Source organism: Ascidia mentula, chromosome 1, assembly GCF_947561715.1.
Source record: "Ascidia mentula chromosome 1, kaAscMent1.1, whole genome shotgun sequence".
NCBI lineage: Eukaryota > Metazoa > Chordata > Ascidiacea > Phlebobranchia > Ascidiidae > Ascidia > Ascidia mentula.
The window spans coordinates 10,744,526-10,763,558 of record NC_138566.1 but is presented as its reverse complement, the minus strand read 5'-3'; the positions used below and the strand labels follow the sequence as shown (position 1 = coordinate 10,763,558).

The 19,033-nt window shown below is 38.2% G+C and overlaps 4 protein-coding genes across 7 annotated transcripts; all 4 read left to right on the top strand.

Moving 5' to 3' along the window:
* The first annotated feature begins 16 nt into the window (after nt 1–16).
* LOC145913624 (sialate:O-sulfotransferase 2-like) lies at nt 17–2,140 on the top strand. Its single transcript, XM_083001388.1, has 7 exons — nt 17–158; nt 216–324; nt 393–574; nt 702–906; nt 960–1,210; nt 1,494–1,688; nt 1,791–2,140. The coding sequence occupies exons 1-7, from the start codon at nt 17–19 to the stop codon at nt 2,138–2,140; spliced, it is 1,434 nt and encodes a 477-aa protein (XP_082857514.1).
* A 196-nt stretch (nt 2,141–2,336) lies between these two features.
* On the top strand, nt 2,337–6,600 carry LOC145904175 (chloride channel CLIC-like protein 1). Of its 2 annotated transcripts, none has more exons than XM_082992351.1 (13): nt 2,337–2,587; nt 2,777–2,951; nt 3,052–3,119; nt 3,181–3,279; nt 3,349–3,471; nt 3,557–3,697; nt 3,749–3,864; nt 3,922–3,997; nt 4,219–4,387; nt 4,789–4,903; nt 5,216–5,682; nt 6,056–6,125; nt 6,327–6,600. In XM_082992351.1, exons 1-13 carry the CDS (start codon nt 2,441–2,443, stop codon nt 6,502–6,504), a joined length of 1,944 nt encoding a protein of 647 aa, XP_082848477.1. In that variant the 5' UTR covers nt 2,337–2,440; the 3' UTR covers nt 6,505–6,600. The 2 variants fall into 2 exon arrangements, with proteins under 2 accessions (XP_082848477.1, XP_082848478.1); XM_082992352.1 differs by having other exon boundaries at nt 6,056–6,163; nt 6,327–6,464.
* Nucleotides 6,601–7,633: 1,033 nt separating this feature from the next.
* Nucleotides 7,634–10,704, top strand: LOC145910358 (putative RNA polymerase II subunit B1 CTD phosphatase RPAP2). 2 transcript variants are annotated; one of them, XM_082997456.1, is made up of 11 exons: nt 7,634–7,818; nt 8,181–8,279; nt 8,567–8,715; nt 8,784–8,884; nt 9,048–9,289; nt 9,351–9,462; nt 9,525–9,655; nt 9,717–9,817; nt 9,890–9,964; nt 10,241–10,309; nt 10,382–10,704. In XM_082997456.1, the coding sequence occupies exons 1-11, from the start codon at nt 7,681–7,683 to the stop codon at nt 10,518–10,520; spliced, it is 1,356 nt and encodes a 451-aa protein (XP_082853582.1). In that variant the 5' UTR covers nt 7,634–7,680; the 3' UTR covers nt 10,521–10,704. The 2 variants fall into 2 exon arrangements, with proteins under 2 accessions (XP_082853582.1, XP_082853590.1); XM_082997464.1 differs by having other exon boundaries at nt 9,048–9,314; nt 9,385–9,462; nt 9,525–9,664.
* Nucleotides 10,705–11,160: 456 nt separating this feature from the next.
* On the top strand, nt 11,161–17,599 carry LOC145893342 (proline dehydrogenase 1, mitochondrial-like). 2 transcript variants are annotated; one of them, XM_082982073.1, is made up of 12 exons: nt 11,161–11,576; nt 11,644–11,751; nt 11,918–12,044; nt 12,222–12,351; nt 12,413–12,494; nt 12,638–12,742; nt 13,412–13,576; nt 14,576–14,815; nt 15,150–15,313; nt 15,497–15,607; nt 15,669–15,760; nt 16,881–17,599. In XM_082982073.1, exons 1-12 carry the CDS (start codon nt 11,223–11,225, stop codon nt 17,066–17,068), a joined length of 1,866 nt encoding a protein of 621 aa, XP_082838199.1. In that variant the 5' UTR covers nt 11,161–11,222; the 3' UTR covers nt 17,069–17,599. The 2 variants fall into 2 exon arrangements, with proteins under 2 accessions (XP_082838199.1, XP_082838200.1); XM_082982074.1 differs by lacking the exon at nt 12,638–12,742.
* The last annotated feature ends 1,434 nt before the right edge of the window (nt 17,600–19,033 follow it).

The window sequence follows — 19,033 nt, the reverse complement described above, 5'->3', positions numbered from 1 at the left end:
ATTCGAGCAGAATGGGATGGAAAGTATTACACCCGATGCTAGAGACATTGGTTCAGATGTGCGCCAACAGAAAGGAAAAATTTTAGTTCAGCGCCGTACAGCACTTGAAACTTACCAAAAAGACAATGAAAAAGCTATCTCACAATTGAGATGCTCAGGTACTCGAGTAAACAAAAATCTGAAATACTGAAACATTTTCAGTTATTAATTTTTAGCTCTATTCCTCGGCTGCTTTTGTCAAAAGGCTTCAAGTATCATATCCACTGTGTTGACAGTCAAGAAAACCGTCAGTGTACAACAATGCTTTTACTCGTGTTCAAAACGGTAAATACATTAAGCGATATTAGTGCATTGCTATACGACAGATTATTTTTACAATTCATGTTGTACAGAGGTGCAAAACTATCAGCGCTGGAAGGTACATCATGCTTGTGTGCACATCGAATAGCTGCAGGTGCCACTATAGAACACAGTGCTGCTTGCAACAGGACTCTGAGTCTACCTACTAGTGTGTCTTGTACGCCGGAGGAACCCGCATTGGAACTTTATTTTATCCCTTCCCCTTGCACATCTGGTAAGAATATTAGTCGCCATAGAAGTTTTTGTGAAAATAAGCTTTCGCAAAAACCTTTATAAATATTTTTTGCGGTAAAGACTCTCTCAATGATTAGTATTGTAATGCAGCACTTTCTTTTCCGCAGTGGAAGTGAATACAGATAGTGTTCTTGAGATCGCCTTTGTTGGAAATGTACAAGTCACGCCCAAGCATCTTATTGAAGCAACTTCAGCAGTGGCGGATGATGTGCGGACCCCACTACAGTGTCTCCTGTTTTGTGAAGCAAGTGGACAAACCTTGTCAATGATAAACTCAAAACAAAAGTGCCACTGCGGTCAAACGACTACCAGGTAAAAACTATACTTGCTTAAAGCGCTCAAGATTTCAAACATTTTAGATAAAGTTTCAGATTATCACGGCAAACGTCTCACGGTAGAGGAATAACGTCAGATGAAAATTTGGTCGCTGTGTATCGCACCAGTGTGCCTGATTACCGTTGTGCGTCACGGAGATTCCTTCCTCGGGGCTCGTTTCAACCAGTTGCTCTTGTCAGTCGTCCTGGGTCCGGAAACACTTGGCTTCGATATCTCATCGAAAGTGCGACTGGAACATACACGGGCAGCGTGTATAATGATGTTGGTCTTGTTTCGAAAGGTTGGGGTATTTTTACTTTTTTTTATTAAAAATAAACCATATCGTTGATAAATTTCTGTAATATGGTGTGGTGTGATCGCCTGTTACTCCTTTCGGAGCCCTAGGAATATTACATTGATTTGTAAAGGCAGATCCGTCGGTTAACGACCTGCAAAGGCTGATTCTTGCAGTCACATTTCTGACGTTTTTTCCTTTAAATTTCTGTAATGTAGTAATGTTTTCTGGTGCGTTTGGCATGATGGTGTGGAAAAATGTATCTCACTCTACCATGTTCAAATACCAGGGTTTCTTGGGGAGTTTGGGAAACCCAACAGCGGAAGAACGCTCGTGTTTAAAGACCATACGACAACATTCAGGAAATACACGCGCAAAGCAATTGTGTTAATTCGCGATCCTTACGACGTGTGCGTTGCTGAGTTCAATCGAAGAAGGACCTCGCACACAGGTTTGCGCGATCAACGTGACTTTCTCACCAAACGTAAGTGATCAACTACAAAACACAGGCATGTTTTAGCTCAGAAATATGCCAAAATAAAGGCAATAACATTCAATAATGTCAGCTTATTTTTCCTGTATTCAGAGTGGGCAGACACGTGCAATAGACTTGCCAGCCGTTGGCTGTGGATGAATAAAGAGTACATTGCTGCAGCAGGGAGGGTGTTGGTCGTTTACTATGAAAACTTGCTGCAAGATTATTGCACCGAACTTCGAAAAATTATTGAGTTTTTGGGCGTCGTTGTTCAAAACTTGGAAGATCGTTTGCTCTGTGTCGAAGACAACTCGACAGGTTACTTCAAGAGAAAAAACAGAGGGAAAGAATTTGATCCATTTGTATCCCTTGACTTTAAAGTTATCAACGAGTATATAGCAACGTTACGAAGACATTTTTCTGTTCGCAATTTGCCAACTGTACCCAAGTACGAAAAGTAGAACCATTTTATCACCACAAATGTATCGAAAGCAAAAAGAAAGCAACAGGAATAAAATTCATTACAGTCTACTTCTATTTCTACTATTTATGTCGCGTTCTAATGAGAATATATTTCGGTTATTTTTTTCGTACTACAATATATGTGATTTCGATGGCTAAGAAAAAGCACCGAAAGTTTTCCCTTTTGGTGCCAAAGTTACATTTTGTTGCGAGTTGCAAGTGACGTGTCTTGTCCCAACGAAAACACGTGTACAAAAGATTATGTGAGCTCACTCATTGCTGGCACATGCAAAAAAGTCATGAAAAGCGCCTACATGTTGATCGTGGTTTGTGCATTTACAATCGTAAAAAGCGACCAAAATGAAGGGTTTGAATATCCTGACGATTGGGTTGATCCGGGTGACATGTTTAGCTTTGATCCAGTGTCAAAACAGAATATAAAGCAGGTAAATACATTAGACTTCATATAACAATACGTGTTTTAGATGTATCAATGTACACGAGGTTATGAAAGTTAAAGTTTGCACTTCTGCTATAACCAATGCATGTAACATAATATTTGGCTTCTCTTTGTAGCATTAGACACCTAAAACTTGTTTCTGTATACTTTTAAATGTAAATGTTGGTGTTTTCAGATGGCACATGTTGATCATTCACAAACATTTGGTGACAGAAAGCAGGAAACACTTCCAGATGTTAGTTCATGCCCCAAATGCCCTGATTGTACAGACTGCACAAAAACCAACCTCCAGGTGTCCTGTCCCAAATGCCCAGATTGTCCGAAGTGCTCAGAAACAAATTTACAACAAGGTTTTACTAAGGACTATCACTTTTCTTGGTTTTAAAGTTATGTTGGGAGTTTTTTTATGAAAAAATCTGATCATTGTGTTTATTGTTATTGTTTTTGCAGCCACACGGGACATATTTTTTAGAAGATTTGTTGCTGTGCTCATTAAAAAGCTCCAATCTGTTGGCAAGGTTTACATTTTTATTTGCACTATCGTAACTACCATTGTGTAACATTTTTGTTTACTGATAGCCACCAGATTACATTTCATACAATGTGCAACTAGATCTGACTGAGAGGTCATGGGATCTGTTGACTAAGTTTGCCGAAGGAAGTGAGGTTCCTGTGCAAGTGAGGGCAACTTTTTCTGATCGTTTGTGCAACATTTAAACTGTGGATTTGTACTTGAACTTCTTTAAGGACGTGGGTGAAAGTCTTGAAGAAATCATTCACTTTGTTAGTCCAGGAAGCAAAGAATGGAACTCTCATTTATGGTGGAAGTTTGAGGATTATTTTCATATGTCTTCACAAGATGCACTAACAGTATGATGCAATTATTATCCACAAGCACGATTCTAACATTAGTGTGAGTAAAAATGCTTGGTGGTCACCGGGTGTATTTTTTTAGATTGGTTTCTTAATACTTGTACTGGTTGCTGGTTTATGCCTGGAAATGTTTAGTCAAGTTTCTTGGACATCGCAACTTAAGCGACTTTTCATACTTGCTTTCATCATAAGTCTTCCAATCACCTTTTTCCATGAATATCAAGTGAGTTTTGATACAGAAATCTGAACTGTTTAATAAATGGCACCATTGCAGGTCGCTGTTGCTGAACACAAAAGCAAGGTTTCGAACATTCCAGAACATTGCCTGAGAATAGAAAAACACAACTCTATTTATGATGATGTTGTTATTTCCCTGAGACATTGGTTCAGGTACATTTGAGACAATTTTATGCAATTTTGTGGCTCAATCTTATTTACATTCTGCAGCACCACAAAAGATCCCTGTTTGGAATATCACGAATTCCACCTCATTGCACCAATCATAAAAGTCCCACCAACAAAGGTAACATTGCTAATGAAATATAGAGTGGCCTTGTCCACAACAAAGGTGTTTGCATACATTCTAAATTGTGACTTATGTTGCCAAGCAATCAATGCACCCTATTGAGCTAGTTTAGTTGCTTGATTCAGATGTTTTCCGTTTGTTTGATATTGCGGTATTGTATCATGCAAATTTATAAACAGTTGGTGAAAAAAAAATGAAAACTGCATTTTCATAAATAGGTTTTGGCTGTAACAATGACAAGGTTTTTCCTTGAGCCATTAAGTCACTTCGGAACAACCTTCAGTCAAACTTTTCGCAACATGTTTTCTGAGCTTCCTGTGCAACTTTGGATTCCTGCATTTATTTTTCTTATAGTGATCATGATTGTTGGCCTGATGTTGTTTTCAGGTGAGTACTGTTGTAATGACACTACACTATGCAGAGTAGAGCTGTGCTACTCATCCTTTTTATACTTGCGGAAGGTAATTTTTTTTAAAAAACAAACTTTACTGCCCTAAGATTTTGTTAAATGTAAACAAACAGTTTTGAAAAAGTATCTAAAGGTAACCAAAAGTTTGCATTTTGCTTCAGAAGAACCATATTTAACAAAAAATAGTGGCTGTCTCATTTACATCATACAAGATAATAAGATTTTATAGTTTCGGATTGGTATTGTAAATAAAGCCACATTTCCACTCACATAATTTAGTCAAACGCTTTTTTGTATTTGACTTTTTCTCCCAATGGCAAAAAAGCTATATATTTTTCGCTGCTATCACCACGTTGTATCAAATACATGGTTTGTTTAGTTTGCTTCGGTTACGCATGGAACGTAAATTTGCCATTCTGGTCCGGCATTGAGATTGGTCCTCAGAGAAACCTTCACGCGCCTCGGCAAATGGAACAATTGATGGAAAATCAGAGGCATGACGTTATGTCCAATTTTACTGATTTGCGCTATTGTTATGTGTTTTTTAATTCGAACCCGGTTCCACTACGAATTCAACGATTCAAGGCATAAATATTTCTCAATGTTGCAATGGAAGTTAATTTTGTTTCGTAGATACCGTCGTACTTCATGACAAATGTTTTCTTTGACATAACAAGATAAATTCGTTTTAACAGAAAGCTGCATTATTGATTTTTTTACATATGCGATCTATATTTTGTGGTGATAAAACAAACATTAGTTATTCGTCTTGCATTTGCGTGTTGTTGAAACATCTTTGTTTAAAGGCAACAGCTTCAGGTACTCCAGGCCGCTATAGAGCGTCAGAATTCGCAACCGACCCCGGCGCTCCCTGCCCCTCCACAGCCCACCGAAACTTCAAGTTTTCTTGGTTCCGTGCTTGGAACTTTCGGCCTTGGCGGCCGCAGAACCCCCACTCGCGCAACAGAACAATCGAATGCGTCACAAAACCTACCCACCGGCCCGCCCTACCCAACAGCACCAGAATCCAACTCCCAGGAACAGCAGAGGCGAAACGAAATGCCAACGATGCCCGATGTTCCTCAAGTTAGAAGAAGGGTCAATCGCCCTCCTTATCCCCAGCAAACTACCACTGATTTTCATTTCAATACAACTTCACCAACTTCCGCTGACAATTTCGTTACTGCGTTTGACTGCGGTGACGGTCCCGGAGACCGGTCGACTTTCGGCGATCGAGTACAGGATCCTCCTTCCCCAAGTTCGCCTCGCCCAGGTATGTAACGTCGTAGAGGTGTCGTAAACTATTTGTGTTCCATAACCTAAACGTTAAACGGCGATAACAAATTTGTTGCATTGAATGGGATTAACTTGCCTTATGAAATCTGTTTCAACAACGGAAATGTCCTTAGATTTTTCTTGCTTATTAGTTAACTTTTGTTTGAATCTAATGCTCAGTTTATGACATGTATTTGACGTAGATGTGTGTTCATAGACTAACTTAAACGTCAGCCTAACTCGATTTGTAATGACGAGGTTTGGAAGGACACCGGTACAACCCTTCTTGAAACATTGCAGATAGCAGTTTGGCGCTAAACTTTAATTATACTGCTTGTGGTAACTTTAACTTTTATATTGATTTTGCACAGATTCTCCGCCTCCTTACTCGCAAGTTCACAACCCCCTTCCTTATCCCAATGTAGAGCAAGGAACTGGAAGGTTTGGAAGCATAACATAATTCCTTTCTGTTTAAATAGGTGATTTTTTGACCCCAATCGCACTATTGCAACATGTAGTTGAGTTTATTCTGAAAAGAATTATTTAGCTGCATCCAGTCATTTAATGTACATGGTTGCCGTATTCTTTTTTTTGCGCGGAAAATTGCATTTCTTAATAATATGCATTCTTGTGTATTTATAGGCCCATTGGGTTTGAAGGAATCATCGACTTACCTGTTACTGACAATGAAGCCGAACAGGATTCAACAACAACAGTAAAGACGGTTGGCCAAGCAGAAACCCACGAGTCTTTCGACGATAGCGACCTGTCAGATATAGAGGTGTTGTCCAGAGATTCTCCAGACGAAAGGGAAACCTAGACAGGATCTGCTCCATTGTTTTTTCTTTGTAAATTTCTTTTTTCTTTACAAGAATTGTGAAACTTGGTAAATTCGCAAAACACAATTATTTAGCTATTTTCTTTTACATTTGGATTGAAGTAGATTTTCTATAGAAGTTGATACGTCCGTTAAAAATGTTTTCTACGATTAGTTTTCACAGAACAGTAGGCAACTAGCTTGTGGCAAGCAACAAACTGTTAGAAAGTGGCATATCAGTTACAGCCTATATACTGTTCCTTTAACTGGTTTAAATTCGTTGAGAGACAACTGGATTAAAGGGTGGCTAGAAGGTCATGACCGGAACCAAAATTTTTAGTTCAAAATTTGTAAGTTTTTATTAAAATCTCCAATTTGTGTCCTGATGTTTCTGAAGGTTGTTTACCGTTTTGAGAGTCTAGTCGTATTCAGGTTCGTTCGGCGACAAAAACTCGTCGAAATTCATGAAGTGTTTCGCCCTAATACTATTTGTCGTATCCTGCGACTCCCCCACAAATCGATCAATGCACAATTAAAAATCAACTATTGAGGTATTTATAGTTTTTTATCACTCGTCAATGGGAGGGATGGGATTGCGTTTTTGAAACCAGGTGTTTAATGGGTGGCTTTGTGGACGACAATGCACATCGCAGATCGGTTGCACAGTCGAGTTTAATGCGTGCTTTTGTTTTCACACTTACAAGTGAAGAAAAGTCACTTTCACATAAATGAGTTGTAGAAAATGGAAGTAGAGTGCGCAATGCCACGCTGTCAACATTCTTGTACAACCGCACGTATTTCACCCAAAAATCGGTAAGAGGCATGGCTACGAAGTCGTCTATTGCAGTCGTTCCTGCAAATCATCCGAAAGAAGGTCTTCATTGAGACGAAAAGGATTTCTAGTCTCTTTCCAATCTGGCAATTCAGTGCTGGCGAGTTCTGGGAAATACCGTTCAAATTCAACTATTAAAAGTTGAAGATGCGCTTCCATTTCTTTTTAGGGGCTGGCCACATAGATGGTCTTTTACCTATCTAATAAGCGGGGCTTATAAATATTGGTTGTTTTAGCGGCACCTATGTAAATCACCTACGGGTACTTTCCCTAAATGAGGTTGTTCAGTCCCAAGTGAAATAGTACTTTAACAATTGATTTCCAAAACTTCGTCACCATCTACAAGAATGTCTTCTGAAAATAACGCCGCAGATCGGAAAGCCTTAGACGATGCTAAACGCAAAGTTTTAGCTGAGAAACGGGCGCACGAAATTGTAAAACTAATGCTTGAAGAAAATATCACCCAGGAATTTTTTACAAGTTCGGTTGGTCAAATTTTTTAAAACATAAACTATTGCCGCTACTTTAGTAAACTTTTTCGCTGTTTTTATTTTGTGTTTATTGATATTGATCATGTAAACAAATAAAAATACTGTTTGCTTATCTTAAAAATACTGTTGTTCGATATATATATATTTTTTTTTGCATTACATTAGCTCCTGACTCAATTAACTTATTTGGTTCAATTACCTTACAGGTACAGCAGGGATGCACAACTCAAACAGTTATTTGTGCATTTTTAAAGCCCTGCCTTATAGTGTACTGCACAAAATGATTAGATTTTTATCAGTTAACTCGATGTTTTAAATATAACCAACAAGAAACTAATCAAACCACTGCTGATTAGATTACCTATTTGAGCAATCAACATTACCAAGATGTCACTGAAGAACGGGCAATATTGAAGTTATGTGGCTACCCATTGTGTGACAATCCACTGTGCCATGTAAGCAATGACCTGTAATATTTTGGTGTGCACACTCATGTAATGATTTCTTTGCCAATATATGTTTGGTCTGTACCACAGACAGTTTTGTATTATATTTTGCTGCTACCTAAACAGATATGTTGTCTACATAACCGCCTATGGTTCAAAGCTGTTCAGTTCTCGTCAATGACGGAAAAAATAAAAATTATTATTAATATTTTTACATGATAAATGAAGTAATATTCGAAACATGTGGATTTGTCCCTTCATACCAGCAAAAGAAGCCATGATTTTTTATTTTATAGATTCCAAAGCAACAATACAAAATCTCTGGAAACCGGGTTTATGATCTGTCTGATAGAAAAAAATTCTGCAGCAATTCTTGCTACAAATCATCTGAACATGTTGCACTACAGATTCCCTCCACACCTTTGTGGCTGAGAAGTCGAAAAAGGTAGCATTACTGCTGCTTTTGTAAATTTACAAAAGACTGACTTTACTATTTAACTCTTTTTTTTGTAGTGTGGACCCAATAACTTTGGATAGAGATCCTTCTGGTTTAAAAGGAAAGGAAATTCATCTCAGACATGTGGTGCAATCCAGTGATATAGAAATAACAACTGGTGAGAAAATATGTCACCACTTTTGCTCATCAAATGTCCATTTATGTTGCGAATATTAAGGAAGTAATAACATTGTTTCAGAAAATAAATGTAAGATAGGGTTTTAAGTACAACTAAACTGATCACTTCATAATTAAAATGAACTCCTTCACATGTTCAACAGATGGAGATCTTCCTGAGTCAATTGTTGTTCCACAAAATGCTTACGAAGAAGAAATTAATGTTGGACCAAGTCGGGGTGTTGCAGACCCAAAATGTCGTAAAACTAATTCTGTCTCACAAACAAAACTCCAGTCACCTCCAGAAGCAGTTGTCTTGCAAAACACTTTCTCCACAGTGGACTCATGGCTCACTGAAAAATCTGTTTTATTTTTGAGAGATCCGTCAAACTTCAACGTGAAAACTGTAAAGACAAGTCTATGTGCAGCTAGTCTAAATCTTAATGTTTCAATAATTTTTATTGCAGAATGTTGCCAGTGCATCTGAGGGTTTTACAACAGATGAGGTGAGAATCAACGAAAAAATGCAATTACTTGAAGAGAGGATCATGAAAATCAACACTGGCTATAAGTCTTTTGGTACATAAATGCAATTTTCTTTTGTGTCATAATGAGTTTATTGTGAATTTTGTATGCAAAAGATTCTGCCAAAAGGAGTGTACAAACAGAAGACAATGACACACAGGTGTATGCTGGAAGAGTTGAGCAATACTTTCGAGGACAACTGGAACACAGACCAAAAGTAACATTTAAAGGATTGCCAGAAAACAAAGTGGGAAATGTGAACCATTGGAAAATTGGAAATACTCATTTTTGTTTTATTTTTTTCAAAGTGTGATGGATCAGACGACAAACCTGTAGAACTTCCTACAGTCGACTCCAGAGATCAAATGATAATAAGAAAGAGGATACTTTATCAAAAATTAAATAAAATGTAGGTTTTAAAGTTTAAAAAATAATGCAAGAATTTTAATTTGTATTTTTATTATCCTGTTAATGTGACCAGAATGCAAGACCTTGTTCCAAACTTGCCAGTTGGCTCTGTATCGCTACTTCTTAAAGATCTTATTTCAACATTTAGGTGAGTACAATTAAGCAATGGAAGAAGCATATAAGTGTTTGGCATGAATGCAACATGTTGTATCAAATTCTGTTTTTATGGCAAGAAAAATATTGTTAAACAAACTTTTTGTACGACTGTTTATGACTATAATTTTTTTAAGTTTCAAACATGAAATTCTTCATTGTTTTGTATGTCAGCACAAAATTGCAATTAACTAAGTAAATCACATCTAATTACTGTTGACTGCATCTGCAGCATATACTTTGCATGTCAAATGTCATTATTATGTTGCAGTCTCAACAGTCACAATGTCATGATAAAAACAAGCGAAGTACCACTTATAGCCATCACGTTGCTCTTTTTGTAAGTATAACTTTTTCAAATATTTACCTTTTCAATGGATTTGGTAATTATATATATCGTTACACTGTACAGGTTGCGTTCAAACCACGAAGCAATGAAGTCTTCGTTGGAACAATCGCAAGGTGTCATCGAAGCTCTATTGAAATCATTAAACCTTAATGCATTCTCTGTCGAAGAGTTCGTTGAAAGGACTTTGTTCAAATCCCGGTAGCAAATACTTGAAAGAGTCCATTGTTACGTTTTGTTTTATGACGTCGCTTTTAAAATTGTTGTCGGTTTGCCGCTTTGAAGTTTGTCACTGTCTTGTGATCGGGTTCATGTTTTATTATTTTGACTGCAAGACACGAAATTGTTAACCGTGTCGTAAATTGATGTAATAAAGAGGACCTGCAGTAGCTGCTATTATGCATGAGCTGTAAATAGAAACACCAGAACCTGCAGCAGGTATGTTGCGTCACTCTGGCATACGAGTGCGTCGGTCTAGTTGCGCTGTGTGTGACAACAATCTATTTGTTCATTTGTTCTAGCAGCTGACACAGCTGCGCGTATCACTTGGTGATTGCAGGCGATAATAAGAGATCCAACTGTTTTGAAAGACTTATCGTGCGATTGTTGAAAAAATTCTACATAAACCAATAGTGTTTGTTGCAAAGGACAGAATAAACCTTCAGTGAACGAAGTGGGCGGCAACCGATCTTTTTAACCAATCACATAATAATAAACTTTAAAGCGGGTGGGCGTGTCTATAGACCCGAGGCAATGCCACGCTCCAGCTGTTAGTATGGAATACCGCTTGTCGCACACGCGGGCTTATGCATTTGATTTAACATTACGTTTTTTGTTACAGTTTTATGCTACTTTGGGTGATAATTTTTGTTACTTTTTTACTTTTAATCCGAAATTAAAACACTAGATGCAGAGGTGTCTCCTTCAATGTGGTACCAAGTTCATAAATCCTGGAAAACAATGGCTGACAGTCACAATACCTGCAAGCCGTTTACTCAAACAACAGCAGCGACAAAGTCATGCCAGTGGAAGAAAACTGATTAAAGATGTGTCATTGGGAACAGAAGTTTCAGGAATTAATGCCCAGAGACCCAAGGAAAGTACCACAAATGTTGCAACTGCTGAAAACCAAGTTCCATGGGACATCGATTTTAATAATATTGTGGAGGCATACCGAAGCAAAACAAATTTTGAATTGTTTAGAGCAGCTATGGTCTTTCAGCTGTGTACAATTGGAATTCTGGTTGATCAAGGAATGACAGTAAGAGTTTTAAATAAATTGCAATTTTGATTCGCTTGATATTCTCTAATAGTAATTGTACTGGAAGATTGCCAAGTACATGAAAAAGGTGACCGGTAAACGCCTCTTTAAACAACTGATGAACATTAGCTTTTATGGACACTTCGTTGCTGGAGAAAACGAAAAAGAAATAAAGGTTTGCACCTGTTAGTAAGAACTTTGTTCAGTTTAACCATACTTTCCTAAACATCACAACTTGCTACTGTAAAAAACCTACTTTGCCTACTGTACATAGATTGTGTAGATGAGTGTGATTTATGGTTAAAACTGAAACCCCTCTTGATAGTTAGTATAATTCGCAGGGTTTGGTTGGCAAACTTACAGATCATGGGGTTGGGGCAATTCTTGATTATGCTGTGGAAGAGGATCTTTCTGAGGAAAAAGCTGAAGAGCTAGAAATGGATTCATGCAAACCAAACACTGTCCCAGGTTGGTTTTGCACTTCGTATAATTTTCTTCACATGTTTGTTAGCATGAATGTCATTTAACAGTATTGTCAGCTTAAAATGCAATTTGGTGCTTTCAAATTGTAATAGTTTTTTCACATTTTGTACAACAAAATGTTGGTTGAGGATAATTTTCTTGCTAAAATTATTTATATTTTAGAATACCAAACTATCGAAAGATATCAACCACACAGAGAATTTAGTGATCGCCGCAAGAAAGTAGTAAGTGCCAGGACTTATTTTTATGAGGGGGAATCAAAGTGCGATGACAACATGAATATTTTTTTGAAGTGAGTGTGACATGTCATTTTGAATAGGTCACATTATTTCATTGTGTCCAATCAAATTTAGGTGCATTGATGCCGTTGGAGCAACAACTGATGGTGGTTTTGCTGCCATAAAACTAACAGCTTTGGGACGACCACAGTTTCTGGTAAAGCTTTAAGACAAAATTCAATCTGTAGTAGTGGCATTTATCCTGATTGGTTTCATTTTTGACGTGATTTAATCAAACTGCAGCATCTTAATGATTAGTAGACAAATTTTTCATTCCCTTTTCTGCATGCATTTGCACAGCTACAGTTTTCCGAAGTTCTGTCAAAAGGTCAACAACTCTTTGAAAGGTTTTCTGGCAAAAAAGGAAACCTTATTGACAGAAAGTTTGACCAGCTGCGATTTGAGGTATTTTTCCCTGATCTTGGTTTTGTTGTGTGATTGCTTTCTGAGAAGCATTTGAACTGGAATGGTGGTATTGGATTTACTGACATAGATTTCAGTGAAAATTTTTTCATGATTTTTCATGAAAACCTACATTCATTGATACAAAAGTGACTAATCCAGCTTGGCTGCAATGCTAGCTGTGATCGCCAAAAAGGACCTCCACAATGGGGCGATCCGGCATAAAATACTTGTATATTCACAAACACAAAAAGTACTTGTCTAATTTTTCAAATAATTTATCATAGTTTGGTCACATAATTGCTCTTTTAGAAGCAAAAGAGCATTAACATTTATTGAGCTGCAGAAAGTTGTGTACACACTTTTTCGATATGATCTGAGTGACACCCTAGTCTATAGCACTATCGGTTACCAAGCAATGGAGTTTGACCATGGTGCACCCCACTTGGATATGTCTCTGTTGTTCAGTACCTAGTTATGTGTACTCAACGGATCGTACCACCACAAAGCAGTTTGTACCTGGCTAGCGTATAAGCTAGTTCTGGGCAACAGTCACCAACTTCACTTTTGAGACCTTGTGGGTTGAAACATTGTGTTCACATCTATCTGCAGCTCAGTTGCTCTTTATTTATAACACAAAATATTAACTTTTTTAACACAAATAATTTTTAGACGAAGGCAGCCAAAATGGGGATATTAATGAGTCGATATGAATCCCAGAAATGGTTCACCTGGATGGACAAAGATGAATCTGGTTTTGTTGATCTCCTTGACTGGAATGAGATGATAGCAAAGAATCGAAAATTCTCAGATATTTTTGTTGTTCTAAACCCAGATGTGAGATATTCTCTTATTTATTCCAAAATTTTGTTCTCAGACAACTTTGTATTTAGGTTTAAAAAAAGAATGTATACACAGGATTGTGCAAACCACATTTAAATTACCTTTAACAGTACACTATGCAGCTAATAGCTACCACATGCCATTTCTGCTATTAGGTATGAAGAGCTTTTTCATAAAACTTGACCCCATTTCGCAATGGGAGTTTTGTTTGTTCACTGCTGATTCCCTTTCATTGACGTGCCCTAATTTAAAATCTAAATCTGTGGTCAAAAATAGGCCAAAGTCCACCATGGGTGATTTAATTTTAATGATTCCTTATATTGGACTAAATATTTAATCAAGCTGTTTGATGTTTCGCAACTGTGTCATGATGACATGGAGATTTTTATGTGATTTGAAATGCTGCACTTTAGAAATGTGCGGCAATAAAAACGACTGCAGGGGCTCACATGACTATCCAAAATTTGGAAGTCCTTTTTGTCCCTTACTGTTTGGGATAGAGCAATAAACTTGACGAAATAATTGTGTTAAAACAGCCAACAATGGGGCAGCTTGCCAGCTTTCCCACACGACCTTTTAAAGTAATAAACGCAGCTTGTATGTAAAATTTACTACCCGACACATGACCTAAACGTTAAGTTCGTCACTTTTGAACAGCAAATTTATGACTAAGAGCGTTAACATTACCACTTTCAACGTTGCAAGTATGCACGTAACCCACGTTTTTGCTGGTTCGCTCGTTAGATTCGTGGTACACTAGATTCACAAAAGCCTAAAATTCCTAATGCTGTAGCGACAGCAGAGTTTGACCAAACATTTCCGCAAAACTGAATCGAAACCAAGCGTGATTTCCTGATTATATTCACACGGATGTTTTGTGTTACAAACAATCTGGATTTGAATTATTGATTTTTTTTCTTCTCCTATGCAACAGCAATGTAACTTTCTTAGCCACTAATAATTAGGATAATGAACAAACTGTGTTGTTGACAGACGGGCGACGCGGAGTCACTGCTTCCCAAATTTACCGATGAGGAAGAGGCGCAAATGAAGAGGATGCTTAACCGCGTTGATGCTCTGGCTCAGAGGGCACTGAAGAAGAACGTCAGACTGATGATCGACGCCGAACAAACCTACTTCCAGCCCGCGATCAGTCGCATCACCATGGAAATGATGAGAAAGTTTAACAAAAAGAAGACGGTTATAATGAACACGTACCAATGTTATTTAAAGGTGGGCTGATTTTCTAAGCATTCTCACAGTCGCCAGGTATACATTGGCTGGGCATATGAAAAACTTTTATTTTAGTGGAGCGTCTTTGCTTGTAAACTCTTAGGGTGCGTTTCAGTGAGGGGATAAGCTTATCAAATCTTTTGGAGAACGGTGATTATAAACTAGTCGAAAAAGGAACCTAAATCTAATGTAACGTCTTTTCGATTCGATATATTCGTCATCAACCAATGATCGCTATCACGACACGACCTTCTTAGGGTTCCACAAAAGATTTGTTTTTTATCCCGGACTGTTGAAACCTAATGTGTAATTTTTTTGATGACTTTTCTTACAGTCCGCCGAAGATAACTTGTGCAAGGACCTTGCCCTGTCGCAACGCGAAGGTTTTCATTTCGGATTGAAGCTGGTTCGCGGAGCTTACATGGAGCACGAGAGGGAAAGAGCAGCGCAACTCGATTACGAAGACCCAATACAACCAAACTACGACGCCACAAACGCGTCAGTACACAATGTGTTTTAATCCAACATCAAGTGGTGACACAAAGACTCCACTGGCTATTGATAAAATTTGTTGGATTTTCGTGCAATGATTGTCCATTTTAATTCTGTGAAACTTTACCACAACTTACTGGCTTACAATTTGAAAATAGCCTCGTTGCTTACGCAGTTTTTGTTCCACAGAAATTACCACAGACTGCAGGAGATCCTGTTACAGCACATCAAAGAAGGCGGAAATGCCGACGTCATGTTTGCGTCACACAATGAAAACAGCGTGAAACACGCTCTTCAAAAGTATGCAGTGCAACACGGCAATTCAACTTGAAATCAAATCTCACTCAATTGTTTCTCGTAGAATCCACGACCTCGAGTTTACACCTGAAATGCAACACCGGGTATATTTTGGCCAGCTATTGGGAATGTGCGACCACATTACTTTTCCACTTGGTGAGTTCATTGTGTGAATACAAATGTGGGCATATCGTGTTAATGTTTTTATGAGTCAGGCCACTGCTGATGTAAACATGTTGAACCCGACGCGAAGCTGTGCTGATGTATATATTGGTTGTTAGAAGCTTGTATTATCAATATATAAACTGCACACCAACTATGTATAAACAAATGTACACTTTGTACTCTCACCATCAGCAACCAATAAATTACCAATAACCTTTCGTCCGAACAGCACTTCGCCGAGCATTAATTGACGTTGAGTGCAGTTTTATCGATTTATAAGTGCGGACTTTAACACAAGCAAGTACTAATTACTGACTGCTTATCAACACAAATATTGATTATTGCTTTACAGTTAAGTGTTAAAAGCTCGCCTTCATTTCTTCTCACTCTTTAAATGTTATCAGTGGTGTAGTTACAATATCAATCCGTAAATTTTTGCCTAAATGCACGTTGTAATCACCTGTAATATGAACGCCTTGCTAAACGTTTCAATTAACACAGTGTTCCCCAACCGGTGGTACGCGTCGAAATTGTTTTACCTCCAAGTGGTACGCAACCACGAAAAGGTTGGGAGTAATGATGTTCCCAGTTCCAAATTATCCGGCCCGGCCGGATCCGGATAGTTATTAATCAAATCCTGCCGGATAATTTGGATCCGGCAGTTTGTTAACACCGATTCGTGTATTATGGCAAAAATGTTTGATTGCCAAACAGAATGCTATGTTAAGGTTAGCCTGTCATGAGTGGAACAAATAAACGTGGGCATTTATTAATATGGTATAACACGTCACAAAAAAACTTAAGAACAAACATCCGAAAAATCGGAAGCCGGTGAGTATCACAGACCGGGTCCCAAAAACGAGTAATTTGCGAAATGTTTGTCCGCTTTTAGGACAAAAATGCTTTCCCAACTATCCGGTAAAATTAAGTGTATTATCCGGCCGGGTCCGGGTAATGAAAATTGGTCAATATCCGGCCGGGTTCGGGTACCCGGATTCGGCGCAACACATCACTAGTTGGGAGTCACTGTATTGACATATATACGACAAAAAAAACATACCGGCCCTGTAATTCACCCCGGTTCTATATTGACGTCGCGAATGTTTTTTAGGACAAGCCGGCTATCATGTGTACAAGTATGTTCCGTTTGGTCCAGTCGACGAGGTGCTTCCCTACCTCCACCGGAGGGCGCAAGAGAACAGGTCGGTGCTGAGCGGTTCCGCTGTGGAACGATCCATGCTTTGGCGAGAGCTCCGTAGGCGTTTGAGTCGCGGACAGATTTTTTACAAACCTGTCTGAATATTTATCTCCATTCTTCTTGTAAATTATCTTCCCTGTAGACGATTTGTGATTTAAACAAGATTTTAGATCATTTGCACGTGAAACGTGTTTATTTTTTTACCTTCGCCCTCCATTTATCTCCAACGACGTTTATTCTACACACATTGATTGTACCATCGCTTTTTTTTTGTTCGACACGTGATCCTTCAATGAATTTTGCCTGTTTTTATCTTACACAACGTCAACATACACCGTGCAACGAGCCAGCAATATGTTTAGCTTACATCGCGAACGAAAACAGTGAAACCTGACTTTTTGTTACACATGTTTATGCAGCTTAAACTTCTGACCATTGAATTGAAGAATGTACTGAAGAGTGTTTGAGCGAAAACGTTTGTTTTGATCAATTAAGAAAATGACTGATGTGTACATTTAATCTGATGTAAAGGCTTTTCTTTCAAAAACTTCAACTATAATGCAGCAAACAGATTGATCCCATTTTAACGCACTTATATACGTTTGTGTATCATCTTCATTAAAAGGTCGTCGCGCGAACTTGTTGTCTCTTTATTGTTCCCAAACACAGTGTTAGCACAGTGCAAATAGCAACTACAAGTGTGGAGTATTCTAACCAAACATGCTATTACTTCAAACACATGATTTTTGAGGTCACGATACGAATAGAACAAACACACACATGCAGTTATTCCCAATCTGAATCCGATAAATATACAGCAGTGTTAACAGCACGATGTAAGGTTTTTGCCTCGAAATGTAATTAACCGAGCCATATAGGCTTACACCTGTTTTCGATCACTCAAGTGTTCATTACAATGCTTAACTACTACATATGCTCGAAGCTTTAAACACATAATTCGATAATATAAAAGCGTAAATGGATTAGAAAGTTTTACCCGGATTAGAAAGTTTCAAGCAGTCTCGTAGTATATTTTTCCAAATTCAACCAATTTTCAAATATTACATGATCTTTGACCAACGACACCCTCTAGCGTCGAATTTGTAGATAATAGCTAACATGTCTAATTCGAGGTTACTGTGATTTACACACAAAACTAAAGTCTACGCCGGTTTGACTGAAAAGAAAACAACAACAAAAGAAAATTATGAAGTTGCCAAAACTGCCGGTGCTTTGCTAGATTTCATTTTCATGGGGTTTTCCGTTCCCTCAGCAAATGTGTGCCCAAATCTGAATTTTTGCCCTGAAAAATTTAAACCATTTAAAACAAACACAATTTGCAAAACTTGGAAACTATGCTTTACAGTTAAGTGTTAAAAGCTCGCCTTCATTTCTTCTCACTCTTTAAATGTTATCATTAACGAAGTTACAGTAAATGTTATCAGTGGTGTAGTTACAATATCAATCCGTAAATTTTTGCCTAAATGCACGTTGTAATCACCTGTAATATGAACGCCTTGCTAAACGTTTAAATTAACACAGTGTTCCCCAACCGGTGGTACGCGTCGAAATTGTTTTACCTCCAAGTGGTACGCAACCACGAAAAGGTTGGGGGAGTCACTGTATTAATATATACGACAAAAAAAACATACCGGCCCTGTAATTCACCCCGGTTCTATATTGACGTCGCGAATGTTTTTTAGGACAAGCCGGCTATCATGTGTACAAGTATGTTCCGTTTGGTCCAGTCGACGAGGTGCTTCCCTACCTCCACCGGAGGGCGCAAGAGAACAGGTCGGTGCTGAGCGGTTCCGCTGTGGAACGATCCATGCTTTGGCGAGAGCTCCGTAGGCGTTTGAGTCGCGGACAGATTTTTTACAAACCTGTCTGAATATTTATCTCCATTCTTCTTGCAATTATCTTCCCTGTAGACGATTTGTGATTTAAACAAGATTTTAGATCATTTGCACGCGAAACGTGTTTATTTTTTTACCTTCGCCCTCCATATATCTCGGACGACGTTTATTCTCCACACATTGATTGTACGATCGCTTTTTTTTTGTTCG